Source organism: Montipora capricornis, chromosome 6 (genome assembly GCF_036669925.1).
Source record: "Montipora capricornis isolate CH-2021 chromosome 6, ASM3666992v2, whole genome shotgun sequence".
Lineage (NCBI taxonomy): Eukaryota > Metazoa > Cnidaria > Anthozoa > Scleractinia > Acroporidae > Montipora > Montipora capricornis.
Genome location: NC_090888.1, coordinates 10362289 through 10384558, shown reverse-complemented (window position 1 = coordinate 10384558; position 22270 = coordinate 10362289). Strand labels below are relative to the sequence as shown.

General features: G+C 38.1%; 1 protein-coding gene across 2 annotated transcripts; it reads right to left on the bottom strand.

The window, feature by feature from the left end:
* Positions 1–4911: 4911 nt before the first annotated feature.
* Positions 4912–21510, bottom strand: LOC138051508 (segment polarity protein dishevelled homolog DVL-3-like). 2 transcript variants are annotated; one of them, XM_068897725.1, is made up of 17 exons: positions 20679–21510; positions 20151–20220; positions 16310–16446; positions 15805–15917; positions 14444–14552; positions 13359–13455; positions 11574–11643; positions 11141–11228; positions 9774–9825; positions 9574–9650; positions 9368–9435; positions 8676–8735; positions 8174–8281; positions 7922–8071; positions 7138–7226; positions 6944–7022; positions 4912–6438 (listed from the first exon to the last, which is right to left on the bottom strand). In XM_068897725.1, exons 1-17 carry the CDS (start codon positions 20837–20839, stop codon positions 5891–5893), a joined length of 2076 nt encoding a protein of 691 aa, XP_068753826.1. In that variant the 5' UTR covers positions 20840–21510; the 3' UTR covers positions 4912–5890. The 2 variants fall into 2 exon arrangements, with proteins under 2 accessions (XP_068753826.1, XP_068753827.1); XM_068897726.1 differs by having other exon boundaries at positions 7922–8065.
* Between the last annotated feature and the right edge of the window lie 760 nt (positions 21511–22270).

The following is a 22270-nucleotide window of genomic DNA, read 5'->3' as shown; positions in this document are numbered from 1 at the left end:
TTTCACATCACTGTTTTGGGCTAGTATATAATTTATTAAACTGGTAAATTGTTGTAGGGTCAGAAGAGCTTAGCCAATAACCTATTCTTTGACAGGCGTCAACACTTGGGCTCATGCATGAGGGACCCCGTTACATGCTAAATTGTCTCCATGTTACATTGATTGCATACAGTGTCACGGTTAACAGGAAAATTTGGTTTTATCACATATTTTGATAAAGGTGGAATTACCACCATGACTGATTTGGAAAGCTGACGTTCCGAGTGTTAGCCCATCGTCAGAGCGAATGTTTAGTCAGCTAAAAAGAGATCAACATAATTCAGACTGTCCCTGTTTGCACCATAAAAGAGAAGCCCCACATGCATTTTGGACTATTTTGCCAGATGCACCCAACAGGCAAAGGCTTGGTTGAATCTGCTTCAATGGCTATTGCTTAATAGAAAACTGCCTTCCGGAAGTGCTTCTCTTGAGATAAAGCAACCGATCAAAAAGTTATATTTTCTTGGGTTATTTAAGCAATAGAGGACGTTGTCCATGTTTACATAGCCTCACCTAAATGCCAAGCGCAGTTGGGAGAATTCTTGACAGTTATGCAAACCCGAGACACAGTTGAGGGTTTGCATAACATAGACACCCATATTTCCAACCAGCCAATCAAAAGGTGCATCTGACAACACATAACCAATCAAAATTCATGTGATGTCAAAGCTTTGTTTACATACTCTCATCTAAACACAGCTATTGACCGATATTAATGGGAGTGCATTTACTATCCTAATTATTTTATAATTTAGAATGTGCAATGATATTCACATGAAAAATACAGTGTGCCTGTTATTGGCAATAATAATAAAATTATGATAACTCTTAGAACAACAAAGTTAGTCATTTATCTTATTACTTTCAATAATTTGCTCAAACCAACAAACTGAAGATGAAGACCATGAATAATAATTTATTTGTGATCAATCATTGTTAAAATTCACATTAAAAATATTAATGGTATTTTGTATCATTTGTTAACTGAATAAAACAGTGAATATATCAAACAACTGTCAACAATGATGAATAGTGGAGCAAAACCTCAGCAGATTTTGAAACATTGTGATGGAAGACATGGTTTTTGGAGATGCAATTAAGGCAGTTATCCCTAAGGATATCGACGACCAATGCAAGAAGCTGTGCAAAAACAGTGATATAGTTCCTCAGTTTTGCTAGTGCCAAGATGATATATGATATATATTTTCTAAAAATATGTAAACACATTAATATTTATGTGAAATTCAGGCAACTTAAATGACTTCATCCTGCATGTAGTTACATTTTGATCAAGATTTGTCCCTCAACTTCATTATTTATCATCAGTAGCTTTAAAATACAAAGGAAATTATCGGGAATCAAACAATAACTATTTAGGTTGGATTCATTTTAACTGAAATTTAACTTTGAAGTTCAACAGTTACAGAGTAAATTAACTACTGGGTGCAAATATACAGATTTGATCCAGTCAGTCAGGGAGCAGGGGTTGTGCAGTGGTAAGAGCACTCGCCTCCCACCAATGTGGTCTGGATTCAATTCCCAAACTCAGCGTCATATGTGGGTTGAGTTTGTTGGTTCTCTTCTATATTGCGAAAGGTTTTTCTCCGGGTACTCCGGGTTTACCACATCCACAAAAAACATATTTGATTTGAGTTAATTTCATTGGTTTCCCCAATTAGTTCTGTAGTGCTAAATCCATTGACACTTAAATAAAGTAGTGTTTATTATGATTATTACAAGTTTATAAAAAAAGTATACATAATTCCTAGGCAACAGACAAAATTGGTAACATTAGGACCATTAGGCAGGCTTTTAGCTGCAAAACATAAGAAAATAATTTATTACCAGTATATGTGATCATTTATTTTTAGTAATAAATGCTAATTTCAAGGTTGTTTACTTACGCATTATAATATTATTGTCTCTACTTCAATAGAGCTTAGAACATTTCACATGCGAAAGTATTATCACTCGGATGTATTTAACACGTACAGCATTTAATTCAGTGCAACTTGATCCCTGTCGTCAGCTTCTGTCAACCGAACCCTCTTTAAAAATTCAGACCTCCCTCTCTCATCTTAAAAATTTGATCGTGTATTTGAGGTATTTAACGGCGAAATGACCAGCACAGATAGCTTCAAACCCTCGTACTTCTTACATTTAAATTTGATGTCGCTTAAATATAGAATTTCAATTCCAAGATTCAACGCCTCGTGTAAGAGATTTGCCTTGGTCCGCCATTTTGAAAAACATTCGAGACTGCGCAGAACGATCGGAAGTCCGTGAATCGCGGACTGTTAAATTGGAACCAATCTCATACCCAGAGTCCTCGGGCTTCTTGGTCAGCGGGTGAGCGCCCGGAGGGACTCTGGGATAATCGACTCCATTTTCCCAGAAAACGTGGGTTCCGGTCTTATTACATATGCTTGAGCTTAAACGGAAACAGAAAAGAGAAAACCGTAAACAGTAGAAATGGCGGGTTGAAAGTGTTCGAGAAACAAGAATTTTAGCCTTACACACAAAGAAACTGGAGAAATGTTCATTGGCTTGCTGTAAGAGCAAATGAAGATGAAACCTCTGACGCTTTCGGTAAGTGTATGTTTAGTGTTTCATTGTACATTCCATCGTTCAGAATACCATCGTGCAAGCAACACGACCGCCAAATTTTTTGTGGAAACGACACAAATGCCCTCTTCTACTACAATTTGATGTTTCCGTAATTCTGACTTGCTTCGACAAGACCTTATTCCATGGATTTCTCCTCAAAGAGACTGATGTATTGTTTTCCCACGGTACTTTTGCAAAAGCAACAGAAATCACGCGTGGGAAAATTCCCGTGAGGTATAAGACATAATTCAAACCTCGTCGTTTTATTATTTTTGTGATTTATATATTTCTGAGGTAGAAAAAATCAAACAGCACTGAAACTTGTTTTAGATTTTGAATCTCCCTCCAAATTCTGGGGCTTCCGAATTACTTACCGACTTCCTGTAGGACTGCCATTGTAGCTTAACGCAAGTGGCCAATCAAAAATATAGTTCGAGTCGATTATCCCAGAGTCTCTCCGGGCGCTCAACGGCTGACCAAGAAGCCCGAAGACTCTGGGTACGAGATTGAATTGGAACCGGCCAGAGCTCTCGATCCGAGGCGCTGGCCAAGAGGATCGCAGCTCTGGGAACGAGAATGGCAAATGACATAAACACTGAGAGACCGATTAGTGCGCGCGCTCATACCCAACAATGTTGAGAAGTTGGGGGGGGGGGGGGGGGAGGGGGACAAACGTCTTCAACTTCATTAAACATTCGCGATAACAAAAAAATGTTGAATGGTTCTTGAAGCAAAGTCTGAACTCGTTCAAATTCGATTCAACACGGTTGAAGGTGGGGGGACGGTTTTACCATCGCTGTTCAACCAAATCGAACGGATGTTGAAGCTGTTTGCTCAAGTATTTACATTAGTAAATGGGGCCAAAACGGTCATTTCATCCAACGGAGAAAAACTACTATAAACTTATTAATTTCGTTGGACCTTTTATAGGATGCATGGCCATCTGCCGAGAGGTCGCCGGTTCGATCCCCGTCTGTTTCGACTTTCCTCTGATATCTGTAGCTTTGAATACCCGTAAAATGGGGCAATGACGGGAAGGGGGGAGTAAAAGGTGCGCACCGACGACCACAAGTCAAACTGTAATTCACTGTCTAGCGCTATCCTCGTAAAATTCACTTCTATTAGCCTTCATCATCAAAAATACCATAATAATCTTTGTCCCTCCAAAATTTTGCAAAAGCATTGTTTCCAGTTCTCTTGGGACCATTTGAGTCCCAACATAAAATACTAGTTATAGCTGTCGCTAAAGTGCCAACGAGCCAAGCTTGCGTGATCTGGCGGCTGCAAACATCACGCGGCGTACTCGTGCTTAACTCTCATTGGTTATCGCTACGGTCAACATTTCATCGCTTTGGTCTACATTACAGCTTTTGGTCTACATTACACTCAAATTATGAAGCGCTTCTGAGATTTCGTCCGCCTAAAAATCTTCTCGCGGCTCTATAAGCTGCCGCCTTGCCAGGCCTTCTGTCTTCAGAAGGCCTGACTCGTTGGCAATAAACAATGCTCATGCAAAATTTTGGAGGGACAAACAAAGAGTATTATGGTATTTTTTTATATTGGTTAATTGTGTTGAGGTTTGCTGGATTTTTGCCTATTGTTTTCAGTACCAATCACAAGAGCCGTTACAATGGCTGCGTGCTGATCCTGGTAGTTCTGAGGGCCGAGTTTGCATGAGCAGCGTTTAAATCCCTTTCTCCCCATGGGATTGACTTGTCAGTTTTCGGTGGTCGTAAATTCCACTCTTGTTCTTCGAGATCTACACTACAATAACACACAATTCCCCTATATGCATACTGCACCATAGCCAGATGTAATCATGCGGCCGAGACGCAGAGTTGATCTTGACCTGGGGACGGTTGCTCGAAGCCTGGTTTGCGCTAACCGTTGGTTAAGAGGTACCAAACCCTATCGGTTTCCTTGGTATTTAACGCTGGTTAGCGCTAACCATACTTCGAGCAACCCGAGCCAGACTGGAAAAACGTCGGAGAAAAGACTAAACTGTATCCGAACAAAAGAAAGCCTCCTGTCGGGTGTGGACTCTCTTAAAAAGACGCTCATTGAGCATTTTCACTCACGTGACCAGCAGCCATATTGGATTACTGATTACTGAAGCGCATAAAAATAGAGTTCAAATCCCAGAGGATTAGTTTGGTACACCATCAAAGCCGCCATTCCTTTGTTTTGGAACACCAACATGGCCGCCGTGACGTCATGTGAAAACGTTCTATCCTCTCAGATTTACAGCTGTGACGTGATGTCAAATTCAATCTCCATCTGTACGTTTTTATTCCTATACTATATGGTAAAATGCAGGGAAACTTATACTTTAAGAATGTAATTTTACATATTGAGAGTTCGCACAAAAACAATCATTTAGTTGATATAGAAGGCAAAAGATATTTATCTTTGGGGAATATCGGGACAGCGCCCTACTTCTAGTCTTCATTAGTGCAAAACTTTGCGCATTAAAATTGTGTCATTCTAGAATATTTGATCTGTACATTCTGTGATTACCTAACCCGCGCCAGCAAGCAATTCCTACTAAAGGGTGGAATGGAGTTCGGCCAACGTAAAAATTGTTTGGAAGTTATAATATTATAAGATCTGAAATAAGGTCAAACTGACATTCTCTCTTTGCTGGTCACGTGACGAACGAGTGCTTAGGACAGATAGCGAAATCGCGACGGTCATATTGAGGACTTGAGCATTTCTCTCCCATGTAATGTGGAGGTTTCCAGGAAGGATAAAATCGGACAGCGAACATTTTCGACGTACAAACGGCTAGGCGACTTACTTCATTCCAGGCCCGTCTACTTCCTTTCGAAAGTTCTACATAAAAAGTTCTCTTCGCTATTAAAAATAACTCAAGCTGAATTTCTGTACAAACCTAATCTTTGAAAAGCGCCATGGTCACACTATTTACAAAATTGAAATTATAATTAATCATAATAATTGACAAGCCAATCTCTGCGCTAGGTTCACGCTGGTTTGCTACGAGATAGAGCTGTCCACGAGAGCCCGTGTCTGTTCAACTTGCACCCAAGAGAAATGATGTTTGGATCCCAGACAGGTGCAGGTGGTCGTTGATAACAGTATCAGAAGCAAGAACGGCCAGGCTTGCATCATGCCTATCTCCAGCGACCTTTGTATGCTCCTTCAAGGGAGCCCAAGATCAGATGTTATTCACCGGGTGAGCAAACTTGGTGCAGGTTAACCACCCAAGCTAAGGTTGGACAGTAAACTACATGACGTCCACAAAGAACTCACAAGGATTTCCCATTGCCATTCTAAAACTATTACGACTTGCTGACATATTATCGGGGACTTGATCAAGTGGTCTAGGCATCATGGCGAGACCAGGAGCACCAGGCACAGGCATACCAGGCATCAGTGGCATCACTGGCATTGTCGCAGATGGCGGGTGGACAGATCCCTCAACACTACGGGTCTCACGGTCTTTTCCTTTACTGCTACCGCTCTTCCCACTGCTGCTGCCACCGCTGCTTTTGTTATCGCCATCTCCACGGTTACCACCACTCCTTTTTGAGCTCCCACTGGCGCTGTGAGGGCTTTGGCTACCGCTGTGACCGCTGTAAAACGACGGAGCATATCCTGGAGTTTGCGTATCTACCATGACTGGTTGGACCGAGGGGTAGGGTGGCATTTGAACATATCCATAACTTGGAGGTCCAGACATCCACGGGATACCATGTTGATGTGGAGGCAGGGGTCCCAATGTGTCAGTATCACCATCACCTTCATGTTCAGCGATTGAAAGTGCAGCCATGTCTAATGAAAAAAAAAAAAAAAGATAGAAAAAAGGTAAAACGTTAGGATTAAGGCAATATCAATTACACTTTTGCGTCCTTCACTAACTCAACAATGAAGTTCATATTTAATCTGTTTCACTATTTAGTAGATCCAGTCAAAGGGCCATAGCGCGCATCGCGATTGGCAGGCTTGACGAGTAAAATCTCCTGGCGTTTCACAGTGTGAAATCTCAAGTCTCACCCCAGGGAGTCAATAGGGCGATTTAGCAACGACGACGGGAACGTCATGTCAAAACATAACTTCACGTTGTAAGGGAGTTTAATGGAGTACGTAAAGCTAACCCTTGATGTGATAGTTACATTATTACAGGATTGAAAAAATTTCATTGTTATTTAAAACAAAAACAGCAAGCCAAACCTAACAGCACGAACTCTCAAAAAAATGGAGCCAAGTGACAAATTAAAAACTCTTGCAAGATTATAGAATTCAACAGATACAAAAAATATGATAGAGAAATACATACTTCCACAAAGATCCCCAAACACGTAATAGCATTGTTCCGAAAACGTGATCTTGTTGACTGTGTGACGAATAAAACCACTCTACAAGGGAACAAACAAAAGACAAAAAGTACAAGCAAGTTAAAACTTGCCAGTTGCGTGAATGTCTCATCAAACAAATCCTAACTACCTCCGGTATATCAAATATGGTTAATACCTTCAGGAGATTGCAAGCATATTTTCTTGCTTCTCTTCTGTCTTGGAAACCTTCCACATGTGAATAAAGCCAGTCTACTACATCAGAACCTATGCAATAATAAGTTGCAGAATAAATCAGTATTCAAAAATTTCTAGCAATAAATACATCAAGAAGTCAATATTATTAAAAACATTATCTTCTCTATTACACCACTTAAGGATTCGTATTAATTATTCTTATCAAGCAAATCTATCAGTTGCATCATACTGAGCCAGCCATCAGCCAGTTCAGCACTAGACTATAAATCAGGAGATCGCAGTTCCAAACCCCAAGGCAACCAGACCGACACTAGGGGTCTTAAAATAACTCCAGAGAAATAGGCTGCCTTTGTAATTTCCTCTGCAAATGGTCATACTTTCAAGTCCTGTCATACGAGGACTATAAACCGCAGACCCCGGTGTTGTGGCCTGGCCTTAACATGAAGAGGGACATCTTTCTCTTCCCAAAGCGATTCTTGATTGTGTGGGAAGCAATCTCGCCAAAGTCAGTCAAACAGCATTGCATCCTAGCCCTTGAACCCCAAGGGGCGTGACTAATTAAACTTTACTTCCCAACTTTTCTGTACAATTTAGTTTAACTGGACTTGAGAATATTGAAATACCTCAAATAACACTGTATTCTTTTGTTTAACAGACTGAACGGAGTGTAATTGTATGATGAATTTACTTTTATTACTTTTATTCACAAATAAAGCCAAACACAACCGCCAGTAAGATTGCAATTCAACAGGCGTTGAACTCACCTATAAATGCATTCGGTATAGTAATTTTCAGCCACATCCTATCTCTGACATCAAGCCCAGAGTCTGGTGCAGCCATTGCTTTAACTACAGTGCTCATGTCAGTGCTAATAGAAAGTCCTTCACCCTCTTGAAGTTCAGTATATCCTTGGACAGAAGTTGAAAAAATACAGGATAAATAAAGCCCACCAAACAATGACACAACTTTACTTTCTTTTACATATTACAAGAAACATTAATAATTTAGCAACTTACTGTCTGATTCTGGTAGAGAACTAGTCATGGACGAGCTTGTGGATGTCATGGTGGTGAGGGACTGACTGTTCGGTTGTTTTCCATACTGAACAACTGGAGTACCAAGTTCTGTAAATAAGTTAAACAAAAGTATTGAAATTTGTACAAGGGATTACAATGTCGACACAAGATTCAAATTGATCCTTCAAGTGGTTTCAACATGCGACTTGTAGCCTTTACTCACAAGGTAAGGGACAATAAATTTTTAGAAGGAAAAACAAAACTTTTCAAACTATTCCTTCGCATCAAAACATAACCACGGTCCAAACCAGAATTTTGATTTATAGTTCTCCTATTTGCAGTATACTATCAATACTCACCTTGTAATTTCATTATCAGGGTCTACTATAACACTTACAAAACGACAGTATAAACTATTCTGTATTAGCTCTTAATAACCCGAGAATCTTGCTTATATCAAAATACGAACCACAATGATGAAAAATAATCAATGTTTACTCACGACTCATTGCTGTGGTATGTTGTACCCACGCTGACGTATCAATTGGACGGACTGGCTCACCTAAACAACACAAAAATTAAATTAGGATGATGTCTATTTTGCAATGACATACAGCAGTAGAAGACCCTGTCAATAACATAGAATTTAATTTCCAACATAGTCTCAAAGGTTTCAATATTTCGTCCAACAGAAGAGTTTACATTTTCTATCTTATAACTTTTTCTCACATGAAAACATGTTAAAGGCCACTGACAATGGAGATTTCTTGCAGTTTTACAAATGGCTTTTTCGGGCCTTAAAGGATTTCAGAATTTTGAGAAATGGTCAAAGATCCATTGGCATCTAGGGATGACGCAGTGGTGAGAGCACTCACCTCAAACCCATGTGCCCTGGGTTTGATTCCAGACTCGGCGTCATACATGAGATGAGTTTGTTCGTTTTCTGCACCGCGAGGTTTTTCTCTGGGTATTCAGGTTTTCCCCTCTCCTCAAAAACCAACATTTGATTTGATTTGACTTGATTTACGTTGATTGTTAGTTTCAGTTCACAGCGTCCCCAATTAGTGCTCCAGCACTAGCACGACTAGACACTTAAAGAAAGTTCCTTTCCTTCCTTTTTTCTTTTCTTCATGTTCCACCAATAACTCAAAATTTGTAAGCTTTCAGTATAAAAGAATCTGAAATTCAACTTACTTGGAGGTAATGTAAAATATCCTTTTGGGGTGGGATCCCAACACTTCGCAACTGTAAGAGTTATGGGCCTAAAACACAAAGTTCTTGTTGTAAGAAAATGTTCCATTTTTTTCAAACATGTAAACTGATTTTGTTTATGGCAAAACGGAAAAAAAGTCGATCAAACAAAAACAGTTTTACACTTAACTGTAGACAAATCAACTTACCCTGGTTTATGGACCATCTCTCTCAAAACTCTGACAGCATCATCATTACTCATATTTTCAAAATTTACATCATTGACCTGAAACAAAAAGGAAATGGTCAGAATGCTCTATGTGCAGATTAAAAATCATAGAGATCACTAACGTAAAAGTGATCAATGAAAAAAAATCTCTTGAACATGATCAATAGGTGCAATAAATACCTGAAGAAGCATATCGCCTGGTTCTATTCTCCCATCCAAATCAACTGCCCCTCTTCAAGAACAAAAACAGGAAACAATAATAAATAATATGAATTCCCTAAAAGGATTTGCCTGAATACTGTTGGGTAAAATCATTAATTAACCCATTCCCTGCCAAAAGTGATAGCTATAGATGATACCAGAAACCCATAAGGGTTGAAGAGTGTAACGCGCGTTCACAGCTTCCGAATATTCAGTGCTAAGTACCATATTTGGAAACCCCTTGCTCCAGTTAATTTCGCGCTAGAACATTGGTGGTATTGCGTCACAGTGTTTTTGTGAACTGATTGGTTGAATGTTTCTCTCTTGTTGTTCCACATATGGTACTTAGCAAACTGTATATTCAGAAGCTTGTTTCCCAGCACAAAAGGGGCCATTACACGTTTCAACCCTTATGGGTTTCTGATAATACACTGTCTCTGACACCAGAAGACTTCACCCATCAATATGGGCCAGCCTACAGGCAATGTTGTTATTCCTTTAACCCCAATTGACATGCAAAATCTTCTGTGAAAAGTAAATCTACCTGTGTTAAGTAAAACCTACAAGCATCACACTAGTAGACTGTATAGTATCTAAGGGGGTATTTACATGAGACCAGGATGAACTCAGACCGGCACGAGTTCCTATAGGCCTGCATACATCTTTTCACATGTTTATATATGAGACCTGCCTGACAATGAACTCCGGCCAGTCTGACTTCGTCTCGGTTGCTGGACCAAGACGAGAAATTTATTCTCATACTGGTCTGAGTTGTACTGTTCTCATGTAAATAACGGCAAGTCTCAAACCACAATTGGCATCAAAATTGTTGAGACACTCTTATCCTTTAGGGTCTATTTTCTGTGTGAAAACGATGTTCGACCTGAAATGTCTGCAATAACACCACCGACTGTTACATCACCGTAATAAGGAAAAAGGTGATTTATAAATGTTCTGATTGCTGTATTACATGACATCGCATAAAGACACTAATGACAAGTGTATATCTCACATATCCAAACCTAAAGAAACCTAAACCTTACAAAGCCCCTTCAAGTTTATCATTCTGCAAGCTGTGCACAATTTTCTCAAAAGAAGCCATGCTGCCAAAAATGGTTTACATTTTTTTTGTTTTACTCATGCCAATAACGAATTGGTCCAAAAAAAAATCATGACTGAATATTCTGTTTATTCCCCTTCCATGATTTGGAATTATGAAGATATTATTATTATTATTATCATCATTATTATTATTATTATTATTATTATTATTCTATCGAAAAGATTATTATAAAAATGTTATTGTACCAGAAGGAACTGCCATCAATTTCTCATAATCTACTTACCCTTTCATGATAGAACCAACATAAATTCCTCCATCCCCTCTTTTGTTGCTCTGGCCAACAATGCTAATTCCTAGAAAGTTTACTTTCTCTGAAAACAAAAGCAAACGATGAGTTGAATTTTGGTTCATTACAATTTCAGTCATTGCCATTTTAATAATTGAAAAGTACTAAGGACAGTTTACAGTCAAGTTGATACCGGTTTTGCCGCCAAAAAGTAAAATGAAACACCAACGGGTTAGAGAATCAACTTCCTGTTCAAGTAAGTAAATATCAACTAAGTAAATATCCACCGCTAGCCACCTCCACTTCGGTCAATAGTTTCTAACTATACATTAAATTCAATTTGAGGGAGTGACAGATCAGAGAGAGGATACCACTTTTTAAACTAGCACTGCAGCTATTTTCATTAATGGGAAATCTATACAACTCTTACCCATATTCAGTGTGACTGTGATGATATTGAGGGACATGGTGGATTCTGTGATTGTGCTAAATGATGAACACTGCAAAGGAATTCAATAACATAATTAGAAATAATTGACAAGGCACTTGCAGTTCAGTGGTAAAATTTGGACTTGACTCGCAGCTAGTCAATAAAAGGTCTACACATAATAAATGGGGTTGAGTTCAATTTGTTGGTTCTCTACTCTGCTACAGAAGATATTCTCAAACACACTGGGAGCCATGTCAAGCCAAACCCCGCTACAGACAAGCTCAGACGGCAACAGAAAAATAATAAGAGCATGCTAAGCCATGTGACCTATGACCCCCCACACACTTGCACCCAGACTCCCAGATGTGTGTGAGGAAAACAACACTTCCTCTGGATAATAAACTTTGCCTTATCATCAAAAAGCAACAGTTGAGTTGATTTGATTTGATTCAAGTTGATTCATGGTCTCCCTAATAAATTACAAGATCAATTGTACTCCTAACACTCTACAACCTTGATACTGAAAGAATGGCAACACTATTAGTATTAGTATTAGTATTATTGTTATTGTTATTATTGTTATTATTATTATTATTATTATTATTATTATTATTATTATTATTATTATTGTAAACTGCCATTCCATTTCAGTGTCAAATCTTGAATTCTGAATGGGACTGAAAAATGACCAAACTTCAGCAGCCTGAGCCACTTTATAATGTCACAGGTTCTGCCTTTCTGAGGCCTTTCAGGAACAGAAGGACTAATTTTGCTTGGATCACGCTACATGCATTAAAATTGGCCTAAAAACCTTAAGTTTCAGAGCAATGCTGTTATGTAAAAATGTCTCTATTCAGGAACACATTGGTCCATAAAAGAGTCACAAACTCATCCAACTAAACAACAACCTTGCATGCAATTTCGGAAAAGTTTCAGGTTCCAAAAAAAACAAATGACATCCCAGACATGTTTGCTAATCCACTTAAACAGGAAATGCTCTTTCTAGGAGAGGTTAAATCACCATAAGTACTTGAGTAATAAAGGGTTATGTGATAAAATAGAAATATTATTTTGCATTCTTCCTCAATAATCTGCTTTTGACATCATTAATTTTGAACTTGGTGGTATTAAGTACGGAGCTGTTTGATGCCTTCAACAAAAAGAGACTGTTCGAATCATGCAATATTTTTCCATAATGATAGTATAAATAACAAACTTCTTGACAATCTAAAAATACTATAGACACAGAATCCTGAACAATCTTTTGACTCGTGGGGTTAATCCCAAGCACAAAGCACTTAAACAACTTTGCAACTAGCACACTTCAAGAGATATTGAAGAGTCTGTTAGTTCACCTACCAGTAGGCTTGTAATTTAGCATTTTTACCAGAACAGACTGTCTCTCAAGATGGGACTAATTTCTGGAGAAACACTTAAGAGGCAACCTTGGAAAATTTTTTCACAAAAAACCTGATGCCTTTACAGTCTTCAACAGCAACACGACTCTTTTATTGAATTGTTGTCATGATGAAGATACCAGCCCATACACTGCCATCTGTACGTGAAACGTAAACATGAAAAAACTTTGTTCGCGTACCGAGAAACCGGTCAAACACTATCTTGCATTTTACAAGTGTGTTAATAACTTCAACCGTGCTTATAACCAAATATCAAATCTGTGAATGATAACTGAAACTTGCACTGCTCTCAAATTACCACGACTTATAAGCAATGGTTTTAGGCAACATTGAGACCTTTCTCCTACTCTCAAAAGGAACAGCTTACTCTTTGAACTCTAGGCATCCTTGGCCGCCGTCTTCTCCTCCTATGTCTTCCACTGAGAAGTTGTGATCCCTCTGTCGTGCTTGAGAACCTTGATACACTGCAAGTTGCAAGAAACATTAGCATCAAATAATGATTCAAGGATGTTTACTAAAGGATGCACTGCGGTATGATGTTGATAAGGAAATAAGATAGGTGGTAAACTGCAGTAATTTTTTGGAAGACAGAACTCTTATCCCAGCTCTTCCATGACAGCAGAAAGCAATGCTTTAGTGCTAGTCCTTGGACTTCATTAGTTACCACTGTGAAGAGGTTTTGTTTTAGATACACTGAAAGAGACTGCAGAAATCACTTAAGTTAATGAGGTCTTACCATACTTTATTAAAGTGTCCCTGTGATAAAAAATAATCACTTCCTTTTTTCCTTCAGATTTTCAAAGTGTGTTTGCTCAACACCCAACTGGCAAGATTTTGAGCTTTGATTTTTATCCAAAGGCCGTTTACTTTTTGAGTGTAAGTTTTGGATTTCATGATCTGCCATTACTCATGTTCAAAACTGACCGATTGGACCACAGAGCGTTGGATCCAGGGAAAAGTGATGTCAAAAGCTCGCTAGCTTAAAATTTCAGCATGTGAATGCAGCTTATTATAAATGCAAAATGCGAGTTTAAAGGTCTGAAAGCCCAAAACTCCTGTGCTGCATATTAATTCTAAGGTGTACACACACATTGCATTCTTAAACTAGTGAGCCTTTGACATCATTTTCTCCTCGAACCAGCTCTCGAGAGAACTTGAAGTTAGTAATGGGGGACCATTAAATAGGAAAATTCCAGTTAAAATAAACAGGCGTCTTTGAAATCAAGGCTTAAAAATTCGGTGGCTTAGTGCTTGGTAAACATATTTTCGAAATCCAAAGAAAAATAAGGGTTGATATTCTGGTTGCAGGGACACTCTAAGGTTCCACTGTAACTCCCAGTTGAAGAGAGGCACAAAGTTGTTATTATTAAGAACTTCATCTCTTCATCAGAACAGTGCTGATTCTAAGTGCACCGTTTTTTGTTTGCTACCAAATATGTAGATGAAAGTTACCTGCTTTGATCGTCTGATGAATCTTGATAGCTGGTTGTTTCAATATCACTACTCATCACGGATGCACTTTCATATCTATCACTCTCATGCCTACGTCGGCCATGGATTACTATTAAACAAAACTAACATGTAAATGAAAAACAAACACACATGATGCATAACTGTAAATTAGATACAAACATCTTAGGCCTAAAATTTAAGGTGATTCCCTGGTTTTGCATTGCACAACCCCACTGTGCATAATTTCTTGCGTCATTAGAGCGCGCATTAGCTCGTGCACGTTGATAAAATGGTGGATTTTTACTGGCGCCAAGCTTAAAGGAAACCTCCACTAAAACAAGGATACAACTTCAAAATATTTAACATAATGTTTACAATCAAAATTGTTCAAACGTTTTCCAATGGAATCCTTTGTATCCGAAATAAATGAATTTCAAAAACGCCTGTTTTGGTTTTCAAATTTCCTGGGTGCCCCCATCTTGAATAATTGTGACGTGTTATGGTTGCTCTTTTGTATTTGCACAAAGAGCTTTTGTTTTAAAACAATAGGGCAACCATGACACGTCACAATTATTCAAGATGGCGGCGCCCGGGAAATTTGAAAACCAAAACAACCGTTTTTAAAGTTTAATTATTTCGGATACAAACGCTCCCATTGGAAAACGTTCGAACAATTTTGATTGTGAGCATTATGTTAACTATTTTAAAGATATATTCCTGTTTTAGTGGAGGTTCCCTTTAATCTGTCAAGGAATGGCTATTTTCTCCTGAACGTGCATAGTGACCCCCTCTTTTTAATGGTGTTATGTACTTGTAATAGGTACATGGAAAACATATTTAAAGGAGAAAAAAAGTTGGATAGTAGAAGTTGTAGTATTTATCTATAAATGACATGAAAATTGCCTTTGGAGCCAGACACTGAGTGTGGCAATTTCTTTAATTTTTTTTTTTGCAAGATCAAGCAATTTGTAATCACATTACTGAAAGATTTTGGCCCGGACAAACAAGTAGGCTCAAGTTTTCAATAATATTCAGTAGCTTTTGCTATATAACTACAATTTTTCCGGTTGATCAAGTTTGGAACGCTTCTCTCATAATTTGGTGAAAAAACGCCTAAAATAAAGGGCATGCCACGTGAAAACAAGCAAGGTGACCCCATCTTTTTACTGCATTTTTTTAATCTCCTGTGCATGAATATCAATTGTGCCTTAATGGTAGCAGGTCTAACTGACAAAAGTATGTGAAACACATTTTTAAATCTTCTTCACGCGTAAGTTATTTTAGAAACTGGGCAGAATCTTTTCCCAATACACAACAGATCCAGAACCACCAGGGAGGCAAAGAAGAAGTTAATTACTTACCTTCATTCCTATTAATACCATGTTTTTCACGTCTTCGGGATCCTCTTCTCGAACTCACTGTCGAGTCTACTTCGGAATCAAAGTCACCCGCTGTGGACTGTCCACCTTGAGGACTAACACAAAAAATAAAAACAAATCACATGTATAAGTAGACCAAAAACACAATTTCGCTGTTACTTGCATTAATGAAGACATAGTTGGCTGATAAAAGGAGCAGGGGTTCACCACTGAGGAGTTGATGCATCCACTGATGCCACCCATGACTTCTACCGTTTTTGATAGTTTTCCCAGAAGAAAGTGGATATGTTGCCTCGTTCAAGATAAAATATTCTTTTGAATTTTAAGCTTAAGAACGAGGCATCAAGGGCTTATTTGAATAAAAACAAAAGAATATTTAAATGTCGGCCATTTTGGAATAAGATGTATAGCCCAAGTGATTTGAACTTAAAATCGAAAAATATAATGCCTTTCAATTTTTACTATGGACAAGAAGTTTGCAACTTACTGAAAAGAGGGCGGCCTTGAATCACCGATTCCAACAGTTCTTGGCATCGGAGGATGAAGATCTGAGGCTCCTGATATCACAGACTGTTGATCATCTCTGGCAGAGTCTGATACACTACTGGTGTCTGATGTTACAAGCTAAAAAGACAAAATAAAATGTTTCTTTATAAATGGCAAACAAGCCTAAAGATATCTACACAAAATAAGATTTTTGGTCACCCTTTGATACAATGACAAAGCAGCCTTGTGCTTGGATTTTAGGGTTTTTAAACTGTAATACCAGAAACTGTTTTTGGTAATAGGGAAAACATCGGGTAGCACCACTAAAGTGAGCAAGTTGAAAATAACTTGATGAAGCAACATCTTTTGTCGGAATAATACATGATTGAATATACGTGTGATTATAACTAAGGCAGTCCTTCACTACCCCACCAAATAATTTGATGATCTTGTTTATAAAGCAAACTGACTTATGTCCTTCCAAAGCTCTGCAGGAAAGGCACATGAAATATGTAAAACAACCGGTTGATGCATTTAACTGTCCATGTAAATTGCAAAAAAGTGTTGCAACTACTCTTCTAATGCAGTTGTATCTTGTCACAACTATGTCAAGATGTACCTAAACAAAAGGGATCGTCTCGAGTCTCTGGGAAATAAACGTAAATTTTAATTCATCAGCCAACAGAAAAAAAGAGAAGAGGGGGAACTGGTCAAAAAGAAAGTGCTGAGAATCTCTTAGGTGGTTTCTCAGATCAGGCGTTCCCTGCATGTATACCAGGGCTTGAAAATCCTGTCGCAATTTTGCAAATTTTAGTCGCAAAATCATCATGCTGCATTGCGTTCTTTTTTTTTTTTGCATTGTGTTGTCAGCGGTTTAGTAAAACAAAATATGAGCCTGCAATACTTGTGCATAAAGAAACCACTGAAAATAGCTAATGATCAAAGCAATGGAATTGTGCACATAACGTCGCAGCTAAATTATGCTTCAATTACACTATCTTCAGATTGAAAGAAAATTCACGGCGGGAAACATAAATAATATTGTCATTTCTTTATTTATTTTAGCAAAAGTAGCAATTTCAAGCCCTGTATGCAGATTTAACGAATTTGCTTAGTCATTTTCAAAAATGTATCTATTATTTTAAGCAGTAAAATTTATGGTAGATAAGGGAGAAAACACAGACTTTTTTTGTTAACTTTGTTTTTACCAATTGTTTAAATTTTAATATACAAAATTTTGCAGTTTGCAATGTCATCAAAAGACAACATGACCCCAAAAAATATGTAAAAGGCCCTTGGGCCTCTTTTGTTTGAAGTCCTTTGTTTTGTAGCTTGAATAATATTTGTTTTCTCAAGTACAAAACAATATTGTAGTCTGGACAAATCACAAAAACTATGTGAAAATGTGTACAAGGGTACAGGAAATTACTCTGCACAGCAGGCATTCAATGTATCATCAGTACTTAAATTATACTGATGAAACAGTTTCATGGGAACCAAGTTGGTGTACTGGAATAATAAGTGTGGTTGACAGGTGATTGAACCCAAATGAAAGGCATAAATTATTGATAATAAATGAGAAAAAGACAAAATAATATATGCCCAGCCCCTCCTAAAAAACTTCAAAAACAAATGACCCACTAAAAGTGCCAAATCATGGTAAATGACTCTTTAAAATCCCAAGGTGGTAATTAGTTGACTGGGAAAACAATATCACACCAAATGCAATGTTTGATGTTGATATTTTATAAAAGTGAACCACCCAAGGGAGATAGAGGGCTGGAAAGGTTTTTTAATCTCCCTACAGTAGTTATTTTACTTTCATAATTTTTTTCTCCGTCACTCACCCACTGACACAGTAGTCAGGTTCCTTAGAAACAAACCCCCAAGCAACATTAACTAGAAACATTCTCATTGGCAGTGAATTTAATGCCTTTAATATATTGAAGATTTGCAGAATTCTAGTTGATTAATTAAAAACCAGAGACTGGTTCATCTTGCTTAATTTGCCAAAAGAACTTGGGAAAAACACATAAGGTTGGCTGAGTTTTAAGTGTTTAATCCATTAAAACTTAAAAGCAGTAAGGTCCTGGCATAACACCTTGGCAATTGACCAGAAATGTCCTTGAAACAAAAGCTCTTTTTTGGAAAATTTTTAATGCTAGAGAGACCTTAATGTTGCGGTAATCCAGCGAAAAAAGACACTAATGGAGGCAACAAACAGAGGCATTTGCATATTCAGCAGAATATAACAAATACTATTATTAATATTATATTATTGTTATTATTATATTATTGTCATGTCAAGTCCTTGCAAAAAAACACCAATATGACACTTCATAAAATCTCACATGGAAAGGCAAGCCAAACTCTAGAAAGAGATGAGCAATACACTGTAGTTCTAAGTATCTTTTTTTTCCAAGATACTTCACAATAGAAGGGATTAACTAATCCCAGTAAAATCTTACACCTTCCTGGAGGTATTATAAGGTATAACAATAAATTGCATTCATAACTGCGTTCATAACTGCGCTCATAGCTTCACTTGATTTCATATCCGCAGTTCATATATGATTCATTTCATATACCATTTCATCAATAAAATATTGTTGGTTGTAAACAATGCCAGATCAGTATTTTTACCGAACCACCTGAGCCCATCACATTTTTCTGGCTATCTTTATCATTCATGTCGTTATCGGATTAATTTAATAATAATGTGTCCAAAACTAGTGAACCAAGTGATCCCTCAAGAAGACGTGCAGAAACAAACGAAAAGCGCAAAACTCGATTTCTCCAACACTTTCGAAAAACAAATGCGAATGGAACGCTTATTAAAATAGCTGGCTTGGTAGAATTTTAAGATGAATCAATTGGCTCCCCCGAAAACTGTACGTACTTAAAGTGTAAGCTAAATTAAAGATAAAAGATCAGTAGTGTCTCGTACTCTACACCGCGACGTTAAAAAAATCTTAACAAAGAAAGGCAATTTTTCAAACTGATGACAAATTAGCGAATAGTCGTCTAATTGCAATCTCGTAACATCACTTCGTCTTCGTTTAAGACAGACAACTGTTAGTATTGGCTCAGACCTTCAATCGAGTAAATTAACTTTACTGTAGCGGTGAACAAAAGAATGCAAATTAAACAGATATTTAAGTCGCAAGGGACCGACGGCTGGAACTCTTTAGTTAGAACAAAGGATCTTTGGGTTCACGCGAGCTTCACGAATAAAAAGAGCAAAAAATTTTACACACATGAAACAGTTGTCATTCCTAGGCATGATCTTGATTAAATCTCGCATCCTAACAATTCACCACACTAAGAATTCGATGTGGTATAAATTAAAGATGAGCTTCTGTACATTCAACAAACTCGATTATTGATTGAATCCAAGAAGCCAATCTTCCGAGATAAAGGGAACAACCACAGCCTCTGAGGTTTAGCTCATCATATGTGACTTCGGAAATTAAATTAGAATACAAAACAGAAGCTCATATGTGTTTATGTTTACAAATATAAACTTGATGCTCTGCAGTAGCCTTTCATGACCACAACTGTGAAACAAGATCATCTTAATAGAAGTATAAACATGAAGGTTGGCGCCAGACGGATATTCAGGAATTAGAACGAAGGAAAGGCACTTTATATTTAAGCTTACCTTAGAAAAAGGATGAGTTTAAAAAAGGCAGTCAACTGCACGGAGTAATCCTAATTTAGTTACAACCCTCAATAAATTATATGCCCTGCTAAGAATTTACATCAACAAATCCGATCTCTTGCTCAGCTTTTTTGGTGTTAAATTTATTTTGTCGCACGTACGGTTGTGATACAATACTCACCCAAGCGACTACTCTTCCATTGAAACAAGGCAAGTTCATCTCCTCGTCGCTGATCTCTTCTTTGACCACACTGGAACAAAGATGAAAAATATAGTCAATATGACAACGAAGAAGGTATCACAATCGCATATCGAGAATTCACTGAAATAAAAAAACCGGTTGGAACGTATAGGAAATCTGCCAAGAGAAATTGTCCGTTGGTGGTTTGAAATTCAAGGAAATTTGTAAAGTAAGCAAACGGTATTTTGCAGGCTATTTGTTCTCAGAAGTGTTGTCATGCAGATCTCGAGTGATAGAACACGAGGGGACCAATGATTCTGGCTAGAAAATCGCAAGCATTGAAGGGCTCTACCTGTTACGGTGTTTCCTAAAAAAAAACGCATTCCAAGGACAACTGTACAAACAGAAACCGTTTCCAAATATAAAAGGTGTTCCACTCGAGAAATAACTGTAAAGCGACAAAATACATTGCAAACAGTTCTTAAGAAACTAATCTACATAGCAGTTACATTCGGTACACAAACTCACCCAAAGTCATCGTCCATGCTCTTGAAAAAGAACTTGTAACTCGGTCGATTGAGAACATTTTTAAAATCAGAAAGGGTTACATCGACAGGACTCTTTGGCAGCTTCACTAGGTACGGTGTATCTTCGTCGTCGATGTGGTAAATCACCTTTGTTTCCTCCATTTTTCAACATCAATACACTCCACACCACACCAACTTGATCAAGAACTTTACTTGCATGCCTTTCTTGTCAATCACTGTTGAAGCACGTGATGTGGGTTGCACCAATCAAAGCGAGCTATGCGACCGGTCAATACAGACAACAACACTCTTCACGAATCATCGATGTGGATCTGGTACGTGGGTATGAAAATGTTGCTGGCCAAAAAATCCTCTGCCTTCGAAAATCGGAGGTGAAAGGAAAGGTAAGTCTTGTATACAAATCCAAACCCCTGGCAGCCGTCTGAGAAATCTATTGGCGAGGCGCGAAAACTGTCACGATCCAGCGTCACATACTGACAAAGAACTTCCGATTTGTGATTTACCGTTCGCAGTCAAAAGTATTTCGTCATTGCCAGAGATTTTTTACCCAATTTATCCCTCGCTTGATAGATCAAGTAACACGGTGGAGCTAGATGTAAGGAATTTTCAAATAGCATTAGAATGCCAAAAAGAGCCGGTCTCCTGATCGTATATCTCAAAGACAGAAAACAGGAAACTGTCAGTTGAATTCCATGTTATTTGGAGAGTCTTCCGAATATGCTAATCTAAATTTGTGCTTGTGAACATTGTTAATGAGTTTCTCATATTGTTGAAATGTTTGCTTTTAGCGTACATTGGCGAGAAAGTAGGAGTGAGCGACAGAAATATGAAATCGGCACATTTTACTGTCGTTTCAGGTTAATTGATCCGATTAGTTATCTTTCTGCGACCTTATCGTGTTTCCAGCCGGTGGGTCCTAAACAGGAAGTCTTGGTTGACCACAGGTCAGAGAATTCGATCAAAGCATTAAATGCACAAGTTCCTTTTTTTTCAAAATGTAAAGGGAAGATCGTTTACATTTACGTCATATCTTATGTTTGGAATTTCGTAAAAAACGGAAAAAAAGCGGGTCAAAAGTCACTGAAAGTAACAAACGAAGTGGCACTTAAGCTCTCAAGCTTGAAAACGCTTAAAGTTCTGTGCTGAACAAAATTCAAGCTAACAAAGGCTACTGCATTAGAATATATCAGTTGCTTTCCTATCAGGTTAAGGATGATGGAGTTAAATTCGCAACGACCGAAGGTAGCCTACGTGTAGCCATACCCTTCCCCTCCTCCCTTTTTCATTCAGGGGGGAGGGTACGGCTACACGTAGGCTAACCCAAGGCCGACCCAGTTGGTCGTAAGCAGTGGATTTGGACCCAGAGCATCTGCTTACAAATCCTAAGAGATATTTTTAGAGCAACAACTCCTCCCCCGGATCAATAGACTATTGTTCCCTTTGTTCATGAAAAAGAATGGTTTACTAATTCCACTCCCTAACAGAAAGAGTAAAGAAAGCTACCTTAATTTAGGAACACACTGGTAATCCCCTAATGCTTGAAACAAATGAAGATGCTTCCCTTTTCTCCAG

Bases quoted from the DNA above. Each gene is read 5' to 3' on its own strand.
- LOC138051508 (XM_068897725.1), bottom strand. From the start codon at position 20,839: ATGGAGGAAACAAAGGTGATTTACCACATCGACGACGAAGATACACCG. The intron at 8,282-8,675 runs GTGAGTAAACAT...ACTTATTTACAG, and splicing joins ACATACCACAGCAATGAGTC to AACTTGGTACTCCAGTTGTT. The intron at 7,023-7,137 runs GTATTAACCATA...GTTCCCTTGTAG, and splicing joins ATGCTTGCAATCTCCTGAAG to AGTGGTTTTATTCGTCACAC.